Source organism: Pundamilia nyererei, unplaced genomic scaffold (assembly GCF_000239375.1).
Source record: "Pundamilia nyererei isolate P.nyererei 1_Seehausen unplaced genomic scaffold, PunNye1.0 scaffold00102, whole genome shotgun sequence".
Taxonomy (NCBI): Eukaryota; Metazoa; Chordata; class Actinopteri; order Cichliformes; family Cichlidae; genus Pundamilia; species Pundamilia nyererei.
Genome location: NW_005187503.1, coordinates 487,819 through 507,812, shown reverse-complemented (window position 1 = coordinate 507,812; position 19,994 = coordinate 487,819). Strand labels below are relative to the sequence as shown.

The 19,994-nt window shown below is 39.5% G+C and overlaps 2 protein-coding genes across 2 annotated transcripts; both read right to left on the bottom strand.

Moving 5' to 3' along the window:
- Nucleotides 1-4,725: 4,725 nt before the first annotated feature.
- Nucleotides 4,726-8,306, bottom strand: mrpl24 (mitochondrial ribosomal protein L24). Its single transcript, XM_005740615.1, has 6 exons — nt 8,192-8,306; nt 7,758-7,944; nt 7,101-7,196; nt 6,567-6,670; nt 6,040-6,170; nt 4,726-5,702 (listed from the first exon to the last, which is right to left on the bottom strand). Exons 2-6 carry the CDS (start codon nt 7,938-7,940, stop codon nt 5,566-5,568), a joined length of 651 nt encoding a protein of 216 aa, XP_005740672.1. The 5' UTR covers nt 7,941-7,944; nt 8,192-8,306; the 3' UTR covers nt 4,726-5,565.
- Nucleotides 8,307-10,009: 1,703 nt separating this feature from the next.
- Nucleotides 10,010-18,000, bottom strand: LOC102199102 (heparin binding growth factor). Its single transcript, XM_005740614.2, has 6 exons — nt 17,510-18,000; nt 15,682-15,758; nt 15,394-15,532; nt 14,079-14,237; nt 13,829-14,008; nt 10,010-12,635 (listed from the first exon to the last, which is right to left on the bottom strand). The coding sequence occupies exons 1-6, from the start codon at nt 17,594-17,596 to the stop codon at nt 12,615-12,617; spliced, it is 663 nt and encodes a 220-aa protein (XP_005740671.1). The 5' UTR covers nt 17,597-18,000; the 3' UTR covers nt 10,010-12,614.
- Nucleotides 18,001-19,994: the final 1,994 nt, after the last annotated feature.

Genomic DNA, 19,994 nt, shown 5'->3' with positions numbered 1-19,994 from the left:
AGACAGCCCAAAATAGCACAGTTTCTAGACAGCATTAGAACATTTAAATGACACATTTAAAGGTTATTATTCTTTTTGTGTGTGTGTTTGTGTCCATATATATGTTTCCTACATCAGTTTTTAGATTTTACACACAAAACAAATGACTACTTTACAAAATGTACATTCTCATACAAGTGAAACCTACTCATATATATAAGTAAAATTTGCCACATCTGAACAAGCAAAAGGATTTCAATTCTTCTCTACCTATAATAATAATATCAATAATAACAATAAACACTGAAAACTGGCAGGAGTTAGCATTGTTATTGGATACTTTTACTTAGCAACAGGATGAAATTACTTCTTCCACCACTGATCCCAGAGCCTCGTCAGATGGTTAATAATGTAATGTTAGTAACAGAGTGAGCTTCAGTCTACACCACTCCCACGTAGACTACACTGAATTCAGACAAGGAGTTAAAGAGGTAACAAATGATTTCTTTAGGCTCTCATATACTAAAAAAATCTTCTTGCAACACGAATTTGGAGGGGGATGTTTACTTTAGATTACCTTTAAACATTTTAACTGGCATCTCTGCATAGATGAAATACGTTTAACTGCAGGAACATTTCCTAGAACATGTTGAATGTGCTGAGATGCTGTTTTGCTATCTAAATAAAACATATGCAGCTGCTTTTTCTGTGAACTAAAGGTCGGTATTTAAATGACCCAGCTAACATGAGCATAACATCTTAAAAGCAAAGCATGGATGAGAAAATTAAAGCCCAAGACGAGAAGGAAGAGCTGTGTTTTGCCGACTTTTTCATCTCTTAATTGTGACATATTGAGTTCATGCACAAAAATCCACTGGGAGCCAGCTAAATTAGACCAAACATAGTTAAACATGCATGTGTGCCATGCCTCAGACCTGCATACAAGCTAACGTTAACATTTTCCAGCAGCCTTCAAACAACCAGCCTGTAATTAGACACTATCATTACATTGTAGCTGAGCTTAGATCATCAACTGAGTCAAGAGCAGCACTTAAATTTAGTTTTAAAGTGTCTTCAGATGTTTGAGCTGTTACAAATCTTTCTGGGAAACAAATTTTTAACCAGCTTGTGCCCAACTGCTACAGCATCTATAAGCTTAAGACACATTTTGGACACTTTTAATGTAATCTGACCTGTTAGACTGCCAAACAGTAACACCTCTGATGGTGAACGTGACTCTTTCATATACAGCCTGCACCACCAGGTGGGATTAATTCGTTTAAGTTGCTCAGCAGCAAGGGTGACTCAGCTAAAACACAGAGCCCACCATGCAGTTTATTTAAAGTAGTTTTAATTCTGCTTGAGTCATGTCAGTGGTTTCATTTAACTGGGTTGCCAGCATAGCTGTCAATTTACCACAAATTATAAGATGGACAAAAAAAACCCTCCCCTGCAGAAGTTAAGATTCCCATAAAAATGTGCTTTTGTGAGTGTAAATGGAAAATGTTCAGACAAATGGAGCAGCATAGAGGTTCTACTTCACCTTGCTGCAGTTGCAGAGCAAAATCTGTGCAACACTCATGAAATGACAGGAAAGACGACGAGTCTTTGAATCATTTTTCCTCCCATAAAGAAAAAAAACCTCAAAACCCAGTTTCCGCTGACTGGTTGCTTTTATTCCCTCTTGGATGCAGAGCGGCAGAGGCAAACCGGTTCAGGAGGGACGAGTCTGGGAAAACTGCTGCACTCATCCCGCAAACTGGCCAAACCATCAACTTGCCATGCTTTCTGCATGATGTTGACTGCACTGACCAAAAATTAGGGTATAGAGAGCCACTGTGAAATTTTGATGCAATTATATTATCTGTGACACATCGTTTTTTTTTTGTTTCAATGCCTGGCAGTGACGCTAGTTGCTTCGCCAGCTGGAGATCTGGAAGCAAGTCGAGTTGGTCTTTTAGTAAATCAATATGTGTGGTTAACCAGTGAGGAAAAAGAGACTGCGTTTGCTTCATAAGCTGCCAAACTTATATATCAGTGATAAAACTAGAGCTGATTTTATTCATAAGGATAATTCTGGATATTTATAGCAATGCTAAGATATTTTTTACTGAAGTAACTGTTTTTGTTTGGGCTGACTGCTCTTTTAATGGGGCCTATTATACTATTATCATATATTCCAGCTCCATATTTTTCCTCTTGGACTCTTGGAGAGCACCATTGCATGATTCACAGCTCAAAATAATCTTGGTGCAACACTTCAGTTCATGTAGTGTCTGAAACAAGCCGTTTCAATTGAGTTCAAATAATTAAACGTATATAATGCCAATTCACAACAACAGTTGCCTCAAAGCACTTTATAGTATAAGGTAAATTCTCAAGAATATTAGAAGGAAACCCCAACAATGAAACGCACTCCTATGAGCAAGCACTTGGCGACAGCGGGAAGGAAAAACTTCCTTTTAACAGGAAAAGGAACCAGGGGCAATGATGGGAAGCCAAATTTAGTGCTGTGTGATACTGCAGATTTTGATATTGATCCGATACCAAGTATTGCAGATACCAATACTTTAAACCTATAAAAGCAGCTTATGAAGGTGAGAACAGTGTGTCATTATTTATTAAATGAATCATCATTAATTTGCCAATTGAAAAAGTAACGTTTTGAGCCTAATCTTGAAAGTACTAAGTGTAAAGTGTAGCTAAGAAAACAACGTACTATGAAGTTTTTGCTCCTTCTCATCAGTTGGGCCAGAAATGCTTTAGTAATAAACAAATTAAGCTTACAGTTAAAGCATTACAGCAAGAGGCAAATCCTATGTAGTAATAAGCTGAGAGGTTAAGGAAGAAAAAAGCTAGCTAAACATCTTAAACCACATCACAAATAACCAAATTAAAACCATGTATATGTGATTAAGCACGATTGGGGTAATTTAACCAGTATATTGATAGGTAAGTAGTGAAGAAACTGGGATGTCTAATGCAAAAGAAGGATAGATTTACAGACTGGTAAAGTGATAAATGTAAGGTGCTTTTTACCTTCCTGCAGCCCTGTAATAGATGTTTCAAAGCTTTTTTTCTGCCTTTGTCAGTTTCTACAGTTGTTCGCGAATGAGGTCATAATTGAAACATGAAAAAATATGATACACAACGCAGGTGTGACACAGTGCCAGTGCATAAAATGTCAAATGAGGTGAGTGAGGACTTTGTTGAGACTACCCAGTCCATGTTGGCTCCTGACGAGCCATTTCTTTCTCCACATGGTTGTCCAGACACTTTGGAAAGACAGACTCATTTGTCTGAAGGTTTTCAGTTTTGGAGAGCTCTGTGTCTGGGCTTCTGTAAAATAATATGGCTATTTTCAGCCTCACGAATCATCCAAGCAGGCTGTAACCACCACCATTATTAATGCTGCCAAAAGCCAGAGTACTGTCGCTTCTCTGACATTAGACTGTATGTAGACTGTGAACGAGCACTGCTGTTCTCCTAATGCAAGGCTCCTGTTCAAGCTTATGTAACACTTTTTAGTTGAAATGATAAATAAGCTTTAGATACTAATTATCTACCTAATTTTTTGTGCTTTTAAGAGCAAAAGGTTTGCGTTTCCATCTCCAGTCTGTTAATGACTCTACAGTCAGAGCCAGATGTTTTAGCAGTGGCAGAAAATGTGTTTCTTACAATAAGCTGCTTTGGTTTCCATTTATATTATTCTTTCTATGATATAGTCAAGAGCATTCATAACCATTTAAGAAGTTTCAAAGATTTTTATTGGCAAATAATAGAAATTTGCACCAGTGCCAAATGTTCAGGTGATGACTTTAGCCATTTCCATGAAGGAGGGGATTTGTGTTCTGTAGCCATGTCAGCATAATCATGTAAGAGGGGAGCAAAGAAAAGTGCTTCAACTGCCCATTGTTTCTTCTTTTAGGTAGCCAGATTTTCTTGACATTTTTAAAAGTGGTCTTGAGAAACAGTTCTCCAGGCTTTCCAAAGGTCTTTCAATGTTTTTCTTTGGACCTTGGCTGATTTTTCCCTCATTTTCAGTTCAGTCCTTGTATCTAATTATTTTCAGAGAAGTGGTTTTTTTTGGTTGTTGAGCTACTTAACACTGACCTATGAATCATTCAAGGATAAAAAGGCATCTGACTCAAGGGATCCAACTATTGTGGTCTGTACAAATAAACAACTTACCTCTTGGCCATTCAATTTATCAATCTATTGTTCACTGAAGCCTCACCAGATAGAAGGGAAACGGCAAGAAAAGAAAAGGCTGAGGTATCTCAACTTACACAAGAACTGGACCGAAAATCAATGGCAACAGGTCTTAGGAAATGAAAGGTTTTGGTTCAAATCAATGTGTATGGAGGACGTCAGAAGAGCAGGACAACAGTGACTGTCGAAAGGGACCCAAACACAAACCCAATGCAGCAAAAGCATACCTCGATAGATAAACTTTCGCTATCAGTCGTGGTTCGGCCTCCCCTGGAATCCGGACCCGCAAATTACTGAAGATGTGTGGGATCATTTTGACAGAGAGCAGAACAAAAGGCAGCCAACACCCAAAGAAGAGCTTTGAATGTCCTTCAAGAAGTTTGGAGAACAGGCTGTGTTGAAGAATAAAGGAAGTCGCACCAAACATTGACTCGAGCTTGTTAGAATTGTACAAACTGTGTCTTATGCACTGCATTTTCATGTATGTTTGCACGTTTCAGCAAATTGCTGCAAGAATTCCCTTTCTACTGTCTGTGCTTGTCAGGGAGTTTTTAATGTTTTATTTGATTATGCTTCAAATGTTATGCTATACTTATGTTCACATATTTCACCAGACAGAGTTTTCTGTTGAAACAGGAAGCTGACCCTGTGACTCTGTGACATTTACCGCAAGAGATCAGTACAGAAATACACATCCGCAGAAGTTGACTTGCATTATCTTATTGTGTGTCTCTCTGTCTGAGATTCACCCGTGCCGCACGTTATCAATCTCAAGTGTCTCAGTGTTGTTTACTCACCTGACTGTTTGTTAACTGTAAATCTCTGATAGTGCTTCTGTTATCACTCATCCTTCATTTAAGCTCGACAACATCAGTTGTCCCACCCATGATGCCGATTGGCTAATCATTAGCTTAGACTGCTGAAAATCTGCATAAACTGATTTTTAGTCACACACCAATATTATTACCTCATAGGTTTGTATCCAAACAAGTTTGACACAAACTTAAAATGGGCAACAAGGATCATTGGGGTTTTTTTGTATGAAATCTTTAAACTTTGCACCCCGTGATTGTGATTTTCCACATGAAAATGCAAACACTTTAGTCTGACATTTATTCACAACACTATAAAGAAACAAAGTGACACCTAAGTGAACTGCAGTCTGACTTCACTTCCTCATATTGTTTACGGATCATTTTCCTAATCATTTTCATGGTGCAGCAGTTTGTTAAGAGTCCGTACAGCCTCCACTTGGTATCTTCACAGTCTCTGTTTGACCTGACCTTCTGCTCAACTCCAGAACAAGGTATGTCCAGAGCTCCTGTGAAAACTGGTCAGCACAAAGGGGAGGCTAAGTGTCTCTGATTTGTCTGGTCAGTACCAGTAGGACGTTCGGTGCCTCCTGTTCTCCTGGATACCGAGTTTCTCCATGACCTCCTCCTCCAGGGTTTTCAGAGATGGTATGTATGTCTTTTCAAGAGCATCTTCGGGACTGGTATCTTTAGGTCCATCTGTGAAAGCAGAATGCATCGTTTCAATTGACACCAACTATTTTTTCAATCATCAGACACTTCTATCACTTTGTTGGACAAACAGAAGACTTTTAGTTTCACACAAGAAGAACTTGAAATAAATAGTGTGCTGGTTCTGCACTAGCAAAAACAGTCCTGCCTATGTGCGTTCAAGTTTAGAAAGAAATATTTCTTCCACTTCAAAACAGTCAAACTGGATCACTTAAAAACAGAAGTCTGAACAGGCGGAAAAATAAACAACAGCTGGTCTTAATGTGACGACTCTAAGCAACCCCTGAAATAAAATGGCTACTGAAATTTACACACAGACTCTTACCTTTCCACTGCTGCGGCACAATGCCATCTCGTCGCTCCACAACTGGTTTCGGGATGATTCTCCCCGTCCTGAGCGACACTCGGACTCTCTCACCCTCTTCTGTGAACCTCCACTCGACCTCAGTGGGTTTCCTGTAAGATCGAGATCAGTAAGTTAAAACTGGTCTGGAAAGATGCCAAAGAGCAGGAGCATTTAAATGGAAAAGGAAAAAGAAAAAGAAAAGGTGAACTATTTTTTGACTTTAGATTGCTGTGTTATCACAATTATTTTAATGGTGCTGTAAAGGAAAAGAATATTGTACAGATGCACAGAGATTACAGATTGCTGTTTTTTCACTAGAAAATCTTATGTTAAAATCTATTACAGCTGTAAGTTTTAACACTTACAGTTACAAAAATTAACTATTTATTTATTTGTTTTTTTTAAGGAGCCAAACTAAGACTGAGAACTAACCCGTGGTCCATCTAGTTTAAGGTTCTGCATAAGCATAGCAACAGATGTTAGGACTGAGGCAGAGTTCAGCATACCTGTCTGAGGGGTCAACGAGGGCAACATCACGGACCAGGATGGGAGCCTCACTGGCAATGTACGTCCCACGGTAATCTGCAGTTTTTCCAATATACCTGTGATGCTACGATGGGAAAAAAAAGTTCACAGTTCTCCCATTTAAAAGGCACAAAATGCAAACAGATGAATGCCAAAAGGCTCTCAATGGTGTGCTTTGTCTGCAGCTACACCCTGACCACCCACATCCCAGACATCTGGCTCCACCTGGTGGAGCAACGAGATAAGTATGAAGCATTTTTAAAAGAGCTAAAAAAGAAATGGAACAGCTAATATAATTTTGGGGGAAATGAAAAAATCTGTAATGTAATCATGTCCAGGACAGTTCAAGTGTATGCTGAAAATTTTTTGTAGGAAAACAGATAGCCTTTCATCTTCTCCCAACACTTACACAATGCTCACTCAATAAAAGGCATGTAACTTACATTTCAAAAGCAAAATCTATAATGCGCATTTCTCAATAAACAAATTAAAAAAAATAAACAACACTTCCTTACTGTGTTCAGTCCCTCCAGGATGACCCAGTTTCTGCGTCTGAAGACTTGGATAACTTTCCCCTGCTTTCCCTTGTCATTGCCTTTCCGAATCTCAACCTGAGAAATCAAAAGCAAACATTTAAACTCTATGTAGGACATTTACTACTTTAAATAAAATGAATATACTTTTTTGTTACTTTACCAATTCGTTGACTGAATTTTCCTAAATTAGTTTTCATGCATGTTTACAACAGATGTATGTTACTTCTCCTGACTCTATCAGTTGTGGCTACACCAAAGTAATTACAACATTATTAGCATTAGCTGTATTACAGATTAAAACTTTATCAACATACAGATAAATCACATGAACACATACTGGACTTAATTTTAATATTATCCTCATTATCGGTTGCCTTGTATAGTTTTTTTCTACTATGTATTGCAAAGCTCTGTTTCTTCTTGGTTTTAGAACAACGGGGGAATATAAATGGTGAGTGGACTGCTTCTTATATTGTGCTTTTCTATTAGCACTCAATTGTGGGGTGAAACTTTGGAAAGCTTTACACCAAACACTGAATATTAGACAATATAAACCTATCAATATAAAGAAAAATATTTGCACAATATGAGTCAGATGAAAGCTTGACAGCTGAGTCCCAAAAAATGTTTTCTCACCGTGTCCCCTTTGAGCACAGACCACTCCTCTGGCGCTATCGGCTCAACAAACACCTTCCTCCTCCTCTTCCCCGGTGGATTTAACCTTTTAGCAGCGGCTGTCCACGGCCTGTTGGTGCCGTAACGGTAATCTTTGGGCACAATGACCCTGGCTGCCATCGACAGCAGAGCGGTCAGCCTCATTGTGCTGCAAGTCAAACAAGGGTGCTGAGGGTTTTTTTCCAAGAGGCTGGCAGCCATACACAGGAGCAACGCAAGCTAGGCTAATATGAATTATGCTATCAATAACGTTAGCCTAGAGCGGCTAACTCGCCGCCGTTTACGTACACACAAACATTTCACATATGAGACTGCTGCCTAATTTTTTTTAAGTACAACCCTAAAAGTAGATGTATTAAAATACAATAAAAGAACGTCATGCAGAAATCACTTACCCTCTGTTGATGTCAATGACACATGTAGCGGAGCTGACACCTACAGGAACCTACCGGTAGCGCCACCTACTGGACAGGAGGGTCGCAACAGGCCTCACGCATGCGCAGTTGCTAAATTGACCGATATGTGGGCAGTATGCAGGCAGAGCAGGCTGCTTTGGGCAAGATGACCTTCACACTGCTGCAGCTGCTGCTCAGTATATTCAAGCCATACAATACTAAGAGTGACTCAATAAAGAACGCAATATTTTATTACATTTTTAAATAAAATATAACACCAAGAGGAAACGTTTTAAAATTAAGTAAGGCAAATGTGTCTAAGACAAACTTAAAAAATCTTTTTGAATGAATGCCATTTTCAACAATTCCAGCTTCTTCAATAGTGCACCTGTTTAAGTGTTCATTGAATACAGATCGTCTGGACCTGGCTTGATATGCAGCAACTCATTTAGACATGTAGACATGGTCAAGATGACCGGTTGAAATTCAAACTGAGCAGCAGAATGAAGAAATAAGGTGATTTTACTGACTTTGAACATAGCACAACTGTTGGTCTGAGTATTTCAGAAGCTGCTGATCTGTTGAGATTTTCACACACAACCATCTGTAAACAAGAAACAAGAAAATATCCAGTGAGCAGCAAAGAAAAGAACAGCTATACTGCTTTGAGCTGATGGGAAACAGTAATTCAAATAACCACTTATTACAACCACAGCAGCTTAATGCACCATCTCACAACATTCAAATAATCTCAGACCACTTTCCTGAACACTGGTAGAAGGGGAGATTCACATCATGGATGAGCAGCTGAGGAATGCTTCCAGCACCTCATTGAATTAATACCACGAAGAATTAAAGCAGCTCTGAAGGCAAAAGTTGGTCCAACCTGGTGCTAGCAAGGTGTACCTAATGAAGTGGTTGGTGGGTGTATGGATTTGCTACTACATTTTTGCGGATTCCAAAAGGTTATGTGTAAAACCTGAATGGCTCAGTGTGGAAATATTTAATTTCAAGGCCACCCACTGAGGCAGATGCAGGCCGTGATTACAAGCCTCGCTGCTATGTCACTGTGACAAGCACGAGTGATATTTAAGCACGAGAGGAGGCTGTCATTTATGAAAACCTGCAATCATACATGTGACTGTTTGTCCTTGACCTTGGATTTTGGTAAACATCCATGTTTGCTGCAAGCGAAAGATGGATTTTTACCTTTCTGGGTTACAAAGACAGACAATAAAGCTAATCTGTGTAAGCACAGACACAGTCATTAATCTAGAGAGCCGGATGAACAGACACCACATCGCATTCCAAAATCAGTTTCAGCCCACGGTTGAAACTGACTACGCCCTAATACAGTAGTTAAAACAACTTGTGCTTAACCTAACCCCACAGCAAACTTAGAGCTGTCAGGACATGTTACGTAACAACAAAACTAGTTCAGCTACCACAGCCTTTGGGGCCGAACCGCACAGAGAGGCTCTGCGTAAGCAGCAAATTATTTGTGGCAGCTGCATAGAGACACAAAACACGTTCCATTGTTAATTTCCTGCATTTTTTTTTAAATCAGAGACAATAATTAGATGTGAAATAATTAATTTTAGTTGTTCTGTAAAGTTACGGTAGCCTTTCCCATGCTCTGAGCTCGATTTAGAGCAACAGATCCCACATAATACTTGGTTTTCAGCAGGCACTGTACTGACTCAATAAAAATAGACAATCCTGATCGTTAAAACCAAACACAACAACTAATGTGACTGTTTTGGGTTCTTTCCAGAAAGCTGATACCCTAGATTAGTTTAAGTAAGGCAGAAACAAGTGTTTTTTTGTAATCAACATGTTTATTAAATGGTCTGGCAACTACAATAGTAAACAAAGCAGCAGATTAAGATGAATGGCAGCTTCCAAAGGTAACAGAAGGCTAACCCCCCCCCCAAAAAAAAACAACAACAACAACAAAACAAAGTTTTACACTTTAATTCCAAATTAAACTTTTGAATAACCTCCAGATCCGGCCTTTGACCATTTTAAGGTTTTTAAATCAGCGGTGTGACGATAGGAAGGTGGCCATCTTCGACACAACATTCAGAGCTGAGCTTTCCCTTAAAAGTTCATAGTGTGATAAACTATCAGCTAACGCTGCTAATTACATGAAAGAACACTGAAGCGATGACGATGACATCCAAATGGCGTGGGTGAAAGGGCCCGAACCCCTTGGGATACTGTTACAGTGGAAAATAACACCATATTCTGAACATGTCGTCTAAACAGATGTTGGAATAAAACACGTCACAACTTTGTTTCACAGTCAAAATAATAAGACCACTGAAGTAAAACAGATTAGTATTCCAGTTAAGAGGGTGGGAAACCAAGAAAAGAAAGTCATAAACTGAAGATTTACAAAAGGTTCACTCTCTGTATTTACCCATATTCAGTTTCTTGTTTCTTTCAATGAATCTCACTTTGTGTAGTCCAGATCAGCGACTCGTTTCAAAGGTGTTGAGAATACATTTCTGAACACAAGTTTTTTTTTTTCAACAGCTTCAAGCAACAGTGGAACTACTGTAAGCTAAACATGAAATCACAACATGAAACTGAGTTTTAGAAGACTTTTCCAGATAATTTCCACATGGAGGGGTGATGCCAACAACCTTTCCCTTGCAGTCATTACCACTGCTCCACATTACCTTTAAGGCTCAATTTCCCCAGATAAGGATTAAGCCTACACCAGCATTTTTTTCTAAAATTTTTTCCAAGTCTGCCACTAGAATAAATCGATGTTTGGGAAACCTGATGCTAAAGTTTAAAGATTCTGCTCAGACAGAACATCACTCAGGAATGTCTCCTTACGTAAGGCCTCAGTCACACAGGCCTACGGACAAGTCGGTAACTACCAAGCAACCTCCGGTCACCAAGAAGAAACGTGCACTCTCTGACCATTTGGCGAGCGGTTGTTGCTAGCTCATATCAGTAAAAGACATGGATGAAGCTAACGTGGAAGTGCCCTAAATCTGCATTCTATCTGAACTGTAATTATAAATAGACTTCTGGTCCCATTGAACAGCTTTCTTTCTTGACTCTTATGTTCATGGGCTTAGTCACTAATTCTAGATCTGTTAGAATTACAATTAATCCCTCCTTGTGATTAATTTGGTTACTAGCAGATTACCACAGTCTACTGTAGTTTGGGAGGGAGACACCGAGTTGTCTGCAAACACTTGCCAACTAATGGTTCTGCGGAAGTGAAACTTTTTGAAAGTTTGACACAAACAGGAAATAAAGAACGTTCCGACTTCAGAATACAAGTTTGCACCCAACATCTTTGGGGAACAGTCTCAGTTTCTGAGTTGTGTTTTACTACAGCTACGCAACTAGGTGACAAATGTCTGCAGACAAGTCGGCATCTTCTACACAAGTACAGCAACTTGAGAGCACGCAAAGCAGGTTTTCAGTGCAGCTCCGTATATTTCTTTGCAATCAGTTTCACCTTGCAACTGCCAGCAACTTCTCACCAAGTGATTGGGAATACACATTTAAGTGGTTGCCAGATAGTTGCCAACTGGTTTCTAGGCCTGCATGACTGAGGCCTAAACTGAGTAGCAGAGGGGCTTAAATCCTAAATTTGCTTTTCTCAAAAGGGGTTTACATAATTAATTCTACATATGGGTTCCTGTGAAATGAATCACGTACTTTGGTCACTCGCAATCAAGCATACACACCGAAACAACAAATGTTGTAGGGCAAAACAGACGACGATTAATGGGGGCAGGAAAAAAAAAAACCACAAACAAACAAACAAAAAACCTCTGAATATTCAATCATGTTTCGAATGAATGAATAAATGATTTAAATGAGGCTGAAAAGCTAGGTGATACAAATGGAAGCAGTAAAATTATGAACTTAAGCTAAGAGCATTGATGAAAATTTGTTCTATCGCCTGTACAATATCTACTTTTTAAAACCATCAAATGGGAGCATTTGTCAAATAAATGGTTTTTTCCTTGTGATTTTAATGTTTGTTTGTTTCTTAAATTTACCATATATTCAGTGTTTATCCCCTCTAAGCTGAAAAATGTTTTGACACCTAGCATTCAGTCGTTGTAATTGCACTTAGAAATAAAAAATATATACACACCAAAATCCCATTTATAAATGAGCCCTAAAGTGCTCAATTCAATTGTTTTGAAATCAGATTAGCAAACTTTTTCTTTCTGGGATATATGATATCCCAAAAAATGGCAAATGAGTATTTGTTTGTCTCTCAATACAAACATTTAGGTTGTTTTGTTTTTTTTAATTTATTTGTTTGTTTTAAAATTCTCTTATTAATTAAACGGCTGAAATCTGGCATCCTGCAGGTAATTGTGTTGATGCTTAAATTCCAGAGAAAAGCGTCAAAGGTTCGTGGTTTTCTTCTGAGTCGATGTTAAGCGCTGTCTGTCGCAGGCTGTGGGAACAAGAGGGAAAAGCAATTAAAGAATTTATTTCATTTTATTTTCATCCACCGCCTGAAATTCAAAAAGACGTGGGGAATGTACTTTTTATATTACTGATACATCAAGTTTATTTAAAATACATGATGTAAGCACTGGCTTTTTACATTAATAATTTTTTTGTGTGTAGACAGTTTCCTTAACTAATTTTCAGAAGTTTCAGAACTTGTCCACATGTTTAAAAAACAAACAAAACCCCCCAAAACAACAATACACTATATGGACAAAAGTGCTGTTCCACCAAAACAGTAAACTTACAGCAGCTTCTGGGCAACAAAGCTCCCAGTGCACAGGTTTTGTGCTGATGTTAACGCCAGAGGAGGTTTAATCTCTGAAGTTAGTGAATCAGCAGAGCGTTTTATGCACTCCACATTCAGCAATCTGCTCTCCATCTTCACATGACTTAGCTGCTGTGATTCTTAAACACTTTCACTTTGCACTTATACAACTTACAGTTGATTGCAGAATATCCAGAGAGGAGGAAATTTCACAAATTGACTTGTTGAAATAGTGACATCCTATTACAGTACCACACTAATTCAGTGATATCTTTAGAATGAGCCATTCTTTAACAAATGTTTGCAAAAGCAGACTGCATGACTAGGACATTGACTTTATGCACTCATGGCAGTTGGACTGAAAACACCTGAACAGTGTTCCAATACTTTCAAAAGTACGTAAAATGAGGAAGAAGGCACATGTTGACTTCTTCCTTGTCCACGTGTAAATGCAGAAACTGGCTTTTACTGCTATATAACAGCGTTTACATGTGGACAAAAGGCCACAACATATGGAAACAGCTACGTTTTCATGTGGAATGGCTTCTAGTTTTGCTGGTGTTTTGGTGGCTTCAGAAAAGTTTCCATCTTTGTCCATTAAACACCTGCCAAAACAGACAAACTTGTTGAATTATTAGTATTCTACTTTGTTTTTTCGTTGTTCATTTATTTTGATTCAGATGGTCTGATGAAGGCCAGGTATGTTCAGGTAAAATTGAACTGCTGACACATTTTCTTGGCCGAGCACCTGCCCCACTTTTTGATGTGAATATGCATGTATTTTTCCTCTCTTATGAAAAAGCAAACTCACCACGAGTCCATTTTAAGGGATGTTTCCCAGGTAACCAAAACGAATAAGAGGGTTTTACCTTCTCTGCTGTTTGCTGGCCCCCTGCTGGAGCATTTTCCTGGGCCTCTGGTTTCGACTCACTAGGAGCAGTCGCCTTGGGTCCAGCCACATCGTTGAGCTTGGGCTCCACGTTAGACTGGTTGCCGTCTACTTTAGAATCACCTTCCGCTTCTGAATCCTTTGGCCGCTTCGGAGAGGTCTATTAAAAGTTTGATAAGCATCAGACGGCTTTACAGTGAACTTGGACTGTGAGTCAGGTTTAACCTCACCTCTGTGGACTCCTCTGCTTTTCGTTTGGTTCCTCCCCTCTCATTTTTCTCGTCAATGACCAGGGCTCCTTCATCCTCGTCACTACTGCCTTCTGCATCTGCTTTTTCTGAACTGCCCGTATCCCCTGCTCCTTCTGATGTGTTGTCCTTCTTCGATGACTACAGGCAAAGAGTTGCACATTAGTGAAACATGGGGAAACTAAATCTAGATCTACCCATCAATGGCGAGGTGTGACAGTATCACTAGTGACGTAGTAGAGGTTAAACTTCCAGATAAACAGCTGAGTGAGCGTTGAAACTGATAAATGGTTACATTACATAGTTTGTCCAGCAGAGTGTGCTCTGATCAGAGTCATTACAGTTTTGTATTCTTTATTTGTATTTTCAGTTGTGCTTTCAACTCAATGTGGTTTCAGTTCATTTTCAATAAGATTTAGTTGCTGTTTAGTTTTATTGTTTAATTTTAGCAGTTCTTTTTTATTACTTTCAGTGCTAGTTTTAGTTTACTATAGCATGGGTGTATTTGGGTATTTGTCAGATTGTGAAATTTAATAGGTTTAAAACACCACAGTAATACACAATATTAAAAATCCCTGAGACATTCCAGTCTCAACGAACAGTTGCACCAGAGCCTGTTTGTGCTTGCTGAGAGGACATATTTCAGATTAAAATTAAAAGATATTTTCTCTGTACAAAGCTATTTCAGTAATTATGCACATAACATTGTTTCACTTTTCATTTATGATATTTTTTCACACCCACTTTTAGTTTGGCTTTAGTTACTTATAATAATCTTTGCTCTCACCCAACTCTGTAGCAGTCCTTCTTCCCAAATTACTTCTGGAAACTGTTTACATGTTGAAAATAAATTCAGCAAACCAAAACAAAGCAGCAAATGTGGCCGCTGAACAGGCGGTGGTGTAGAATCAAACCAGCTCTTTATGTTTCAAGCCAGTTTAGAAAAACATCCCGCTTATGCTATTTCCCCCTTTCAATATTCTCTCACACAGTACAAACCACAAACCACAACTTGTGCTGCTGCTTGCTCGTCTTTGCCACTCATTGGGCAGAGCAGACAGAGGTGCGCCTTTGGCGGGAGAGCCAAAGGCGCACTTACAGGTCACAACTGGCAAACCCTTGTTCACAAAGTCACTGGATTTGTGGGCTATAAAGTCGATAATCACCAAATTGGCTACAATTAGATGAGCTGAAGTGTGATAATCACTGGTATGAATCAGCAGGTGTTCAAGCTAAAATAGGATACATCAATCAACACAGTGTAAATCTAACCTCAGTGGCCTTCATATCTACTTACCTCGTAGCCTTCATGCGTGACCGTGGGGTTGTTCTCAATCTCCCAGAGTCCCTCAGCAAATCCTTTCCTCTTGTTTGCTTTTCCAAACTTCTCCTTGCATTCATCATATGGGGACAAATCCTTGGCCCCCAGGAAGGCCCTACAACAGTCAGTTATTACTTTTTTAAAATAAAATATGTACACACCCCTTTTTTAAAAAAAGTTTTGACAAGTGATCCAAGTTTCTTCCCATTTTGCATCCACGTGAAAAAAATTAAAAAGTGACAACATTAATGGGAAAATACTCACGTCTCATGTGTTCCAAAAAAGAACACTTGGTACTTGTTTGAAGGCGACTTTACAGCTCCTTCGGGTAACTCGTCAATCTGTGAATTAGCAACACAGTTGTTTTAAAAGGAAAGCTGGTAAAAAACCAACTCAATACTTTAATAAATACTAAAATTATTCTAAAGTTAAACAATAGGCAAAAGAGTTAGGTCATTTCTCTATAAAACCACAAATACAAACAATAGTAATACTACTACACAAATGTATTTCATCATAAAATAATGCACCGTATATAAGAGTGGAAAACTTGTGCAAATGATGCCTTTAGGTTAGATCCTGGATAAATACTCCAAATAATTCATTATGAACAAACAGTTTAAACAGTAAAGCTAAATTAGGTTCAAAGACCTGCAAATTCTTGTACAGTACTAAATAACAAACAGTTTTTGAAATATATTACACACCTTGATGCACCCACAAACTCCCTGGTGAAAGTTTTACTGTTTACCATCTTTCAGCACAGTGTTTGGCTCGGACATGCCAATTTTTTTACATGCTTTTAAATTAGCACAGCACTACGCAGCGGCACAGGTAATCACTCTTATGATAGACAATCGTGGCGTGGCTCTGCCTCTGCCACACAGGCCTTTTGGCATCCCCAGATAGGACTACTGTGTCAGGATAGGTGGGGCAGGGCTGTTGACATGAGACAGGGGTGATAAGACCGAGAAAAAGGAGGGAAGATGCAGAGATCAAAACAGATACTAGGTGGTGTAGTGCAGATTATAGAGCATTTCTTTTTATATATTTATTCTTTAAATGAATGAACAGTGATTTTTTTTTTAAAGCAGGTAGACATATTTAGTTGACTTTTATGAATGGCTGCAACACCAAAGGGCAGAAACACTGACTGAAAACTGCAATCTAAGTTTTCCTTTTCAACTGCACAAGGCAGATGTGGCTGATGGGATTACATGCTGCTTCGCTTTCACATTTCCCTGCTTCAGCTGTAATACAGCATGCACAGAACTAACGTATTGGTTGCAGTAATCATCTTTTTTATTTATTTGGTATAAAGCATGACTTAAAAATGCTCCAAGAGCAGCTTTTCCCTTCATTTTCTCACTTTTTTCTTTTGAATGACAAGGAAAATGCCGACCGCAGTGCCAGTTAGACATTACGTTATAGTCTTACGTGACTATTTTTATTACCATGGAGCATTTTTTTTAACGTAATGGAACTAATTTCGACTTTACGAGTTGCTATCTCTCGAAACGTTTGGGCAGGCGTGTTTACAAAGTACCACAGCATTTGGCTTCACAAGTAGCCATTAGTCTGTAAAGCAACAGTTAAAAAGAAAGGGGGGCAGTTTGAACTTATATTTAGCGAGCTGCTAACTCACAAAGTGGCTTAGTAGCAGCCCACCGTTGCAGCGAAGCACACGTTAACGCTGCGTACGACATGACCGTTAACTAGTAATCAATGCTGTGTTACCACAGTGCTGGTTTTGACCGTTACAGCTCAAAGTTAGCCTTACAAGGCCCCTAGGGACGAAAAAGACCAGCACACTAAAGGCGGCAAAGAGCAACTGGCAAAAACATTAATATTTTGTTAGCCCGGGAGGTTAAAGGGGTGAATCTCCAGAAAGAAATTCGCAGTGGTTTACAGTAGGCTAGCTGTATGTATGTGGATGGTCGGCACCGCCGCGCTAGGCTAACTCGTGGAGCTAGCGGCTGTTACAGGCCTCGCAGGTAAACAAGTGATTGGAACCGAGCGGCTAAGGCGCAACGAGATGAAAACCAAACCCCTACGCTGGAAATGAGATATTCAACGACGAGCGCTTACTTACCCTTGCAGGCCAGTGTGGATAGCCCTTCATCTTAGCAAACACAAGATCTCCGGGTTTGTATTCCTTTTGCCTGTTGGACCTCGGCATGTTGAAAATGTAAGATGTAAATATGTGCGTGTGTAACTAATGTGGTAAACTATCCGTAGTGGTCAAAAACACCTGCAGCAAGCAAGCCAGGCAGGCGACGGTTTGTTATCCAGAATAAAATCAACCCGCGGAAAACTAGAGCGGAGACACGGCGGGTAACGCACTTTTACCACGACGTGGGGCAAATATACAGATGTGGTCTGAATAGTGTTACAGTTGCTATGACTAAACGCGGTAGTGTAACTATCTCGTATTAGCGCTTTCCCACAAGCCGCTGGCTCGTCCCTCGGACTATTTGGGTTTGAAATTGAAACCCGCTTCCCTTTGCAGACGCGCCCCCTGTACCTGAAGCGGCACAGCGCCCCTGCTGACCGAAGCACCACAGTAATTAACGCACCTAAAAGCAACGCCGACCACTTTATTAGGTACAGCTGCTCGTTAGCGCAGATATTTAATCAGCCAATCACATAACAGCAACAGCTGACTAAAAGACTCATGTTGAGCATTTTGGAGACAAAGTTAGAGAAGCAAGCGTGAGATGGTTTGCACATGTGAAGATGAGGGCTGCTAGATATACTGGACTAAACATTTGGAATTTGGAGCTGCCAGGCAGGAGGAAAAGAGGGACACCTCAGAGGAGCTTCACTGATGTAGTGAAGGTGGACATACAGAGGGTAGGAAGGATAGAGGAGGATATAAGAAACAGGGTGAGAAGGAGACAGGTGATCAGCTGTGAGAACCCAAAGGGAGCAGCCAAAAGAAGAAGGGCTTGTCTGAATATTTCAGAAAAAGCTGATATCCTGTAATTTTCCTATACAAACATTTCTATGGTTTACAGACAATGGTCTGAAGGAGAACAAATATCCAGTGAATGGCGCTTCTCTAGATAGAAATGCTTTCAGCTGATAAGATTGCAATAGAAACTCAAATAACTACTTGTTACAGCTGAGGTATGCAGAAGAGCATCTCTGAATGAACAGCAACCTTAAAGCAGATGGGCTATAGCAGCACCTATACTGGGTGGAAAACTGAGACTACAATTCAGACTTCACCAAAAGGTCTTTAAAAAGGCCATGCTTTACAACCTGAGGAACTTAACTAAGAGTTAAATATCTGGTTAAAAACAAGTACAAATGTCCAAGATAATTAGTAGTAAGTAATGATGGGTAACTTAATTATTTTTCTTACTCAACCAGATTCAGGGGGTTTCCTATGTATTGACATTTTCAGTTGTCCACCAAGGAGGTTTTGGCTTTCGAAAAACAAGACACCCACTAGGACTGTGATTTTTAACAAGTGGGCTTTAACAAAAGCTTAAAGTAACCAGGAAATTTTACAAACTTTTGCTAAATTAGATAACACAGGCACTCCAACAGGCTCTAAATTCTACACTAGTTATAATAATTACTTAATACAGTTTCTCTCAAATCCTTCCACTGGGTGAGACCAAGAGCCTGTGCAATCTTATCATCGTTGATGGCAGATGTTTATCTCACACTTGTGTAATGCTGGCCTTGGTGGTCACACTGGTGATCCTGTGAAGGTCTTATTCAGCACAACTGTGGTTCATACTACAGCACATCTTAGATTAACCAAAAAATGTAAAGAGAGATTAAAGTCCTGTGAACATACCACAGTGTTCAAATTTGATATGACTAAAGTTCCTGTAGTGCAAAAGTATGAGCCCAGCAGGCTGTCTGGTAAAGGTTGACACACTCATCAAAGATTAATCATCGATTCTCATTTCACAATCCACTCATGGAAACCTACAAAATCTTCCATTAATGGCCACAAATCAATTATATAAAGGAGGAGAAAAACTCTTTCAGTTACTTCAACAAGCAGACAGCTCCACTGTCACATTTTAATTGAAGCTTAAAGGTTTAAATCCTGTTTCTGACTTCTAGCTAACATGATATTTCTCATCCGGTTCTTTGATAGGCTTAGACCACACCACATGACATTCAATTAATCGCCCATTTGATGATGTGAATATTATTATGTACACAGTTTGCTGCAATTTTGTGATGTGCATGGGTAGGCAATGACAATGATGAGAAGAAAAAAACAGGATAACCCTGGAGCTGGAGAGGCTGCACATTGAGCATTTCTCCTCCATGAATATACTGCATTTCATGAGCTTTTGCCTAGTTTTTCCTGTAGTTCATGCTATTGTCATGAAGGGTCAGTTCATGAATAAAATTGAATTAAATAACAATGGATTTATATAGCACTTTTCAAGGCACCCAAAGTGTTTTACAATGCCACTATTCAGTCACTCTCACATTCACACACTGGTGGAGGCAAGCTACAGTTGTAGCCACAGCTGCCCTGGGGCAGACTGACAGAAGCGAGGATGCCATATTGCGCCATTGGCCCCTCTGGCCAACACCAGTAG

Bases quoted from the DNA above. Each gene is read 5' to 3' on its own strand.
- LOC102199102 (XM_005740614.2), bottom strand. From the start codon at position 17,596: ATGCCGAGGTCCAACAGGCAAAAGGAATACAAACCCGGAGATCTTGTG. The intron at 14,009-14,078 runs GTGAGGTTAAAC...AACTTTTAATAG, and splicing joins AAGCAGAGGAGTCCACAGAG to ACCTCTCCGAAGCGGCCAAA. The intron at 12,636-13,828 runs GTAAAACCCTCT...TTGTTCCCACAG, and splicing joins GCCAGCAAACAGCAGAGAAG to CCTGCGACAGACAGCGCTTA.
- mrpl24 (XM_005740615.1), bottom strand. From the start codon at position 7,940: ATGAGGCTGACCGCTCTGCTGTCGATGGCAGCCAGGGTCATTGTGCCC. The intron at 7,197-7,757 runs GTGAGAAAACAT...TTGATTTCTCAG, and splicing joins CTGTGCTCAAAGGGGACACG to GTTGAGATTCGGAAAGGCAA. The intron at 5,703-6,039 runs GTAAGAGTCTGT...CTGCTTTCACAG, and splicing joins TGTGCCGCAGCAGTGGAAAG to ATGGACCTAAAGATACCAGT.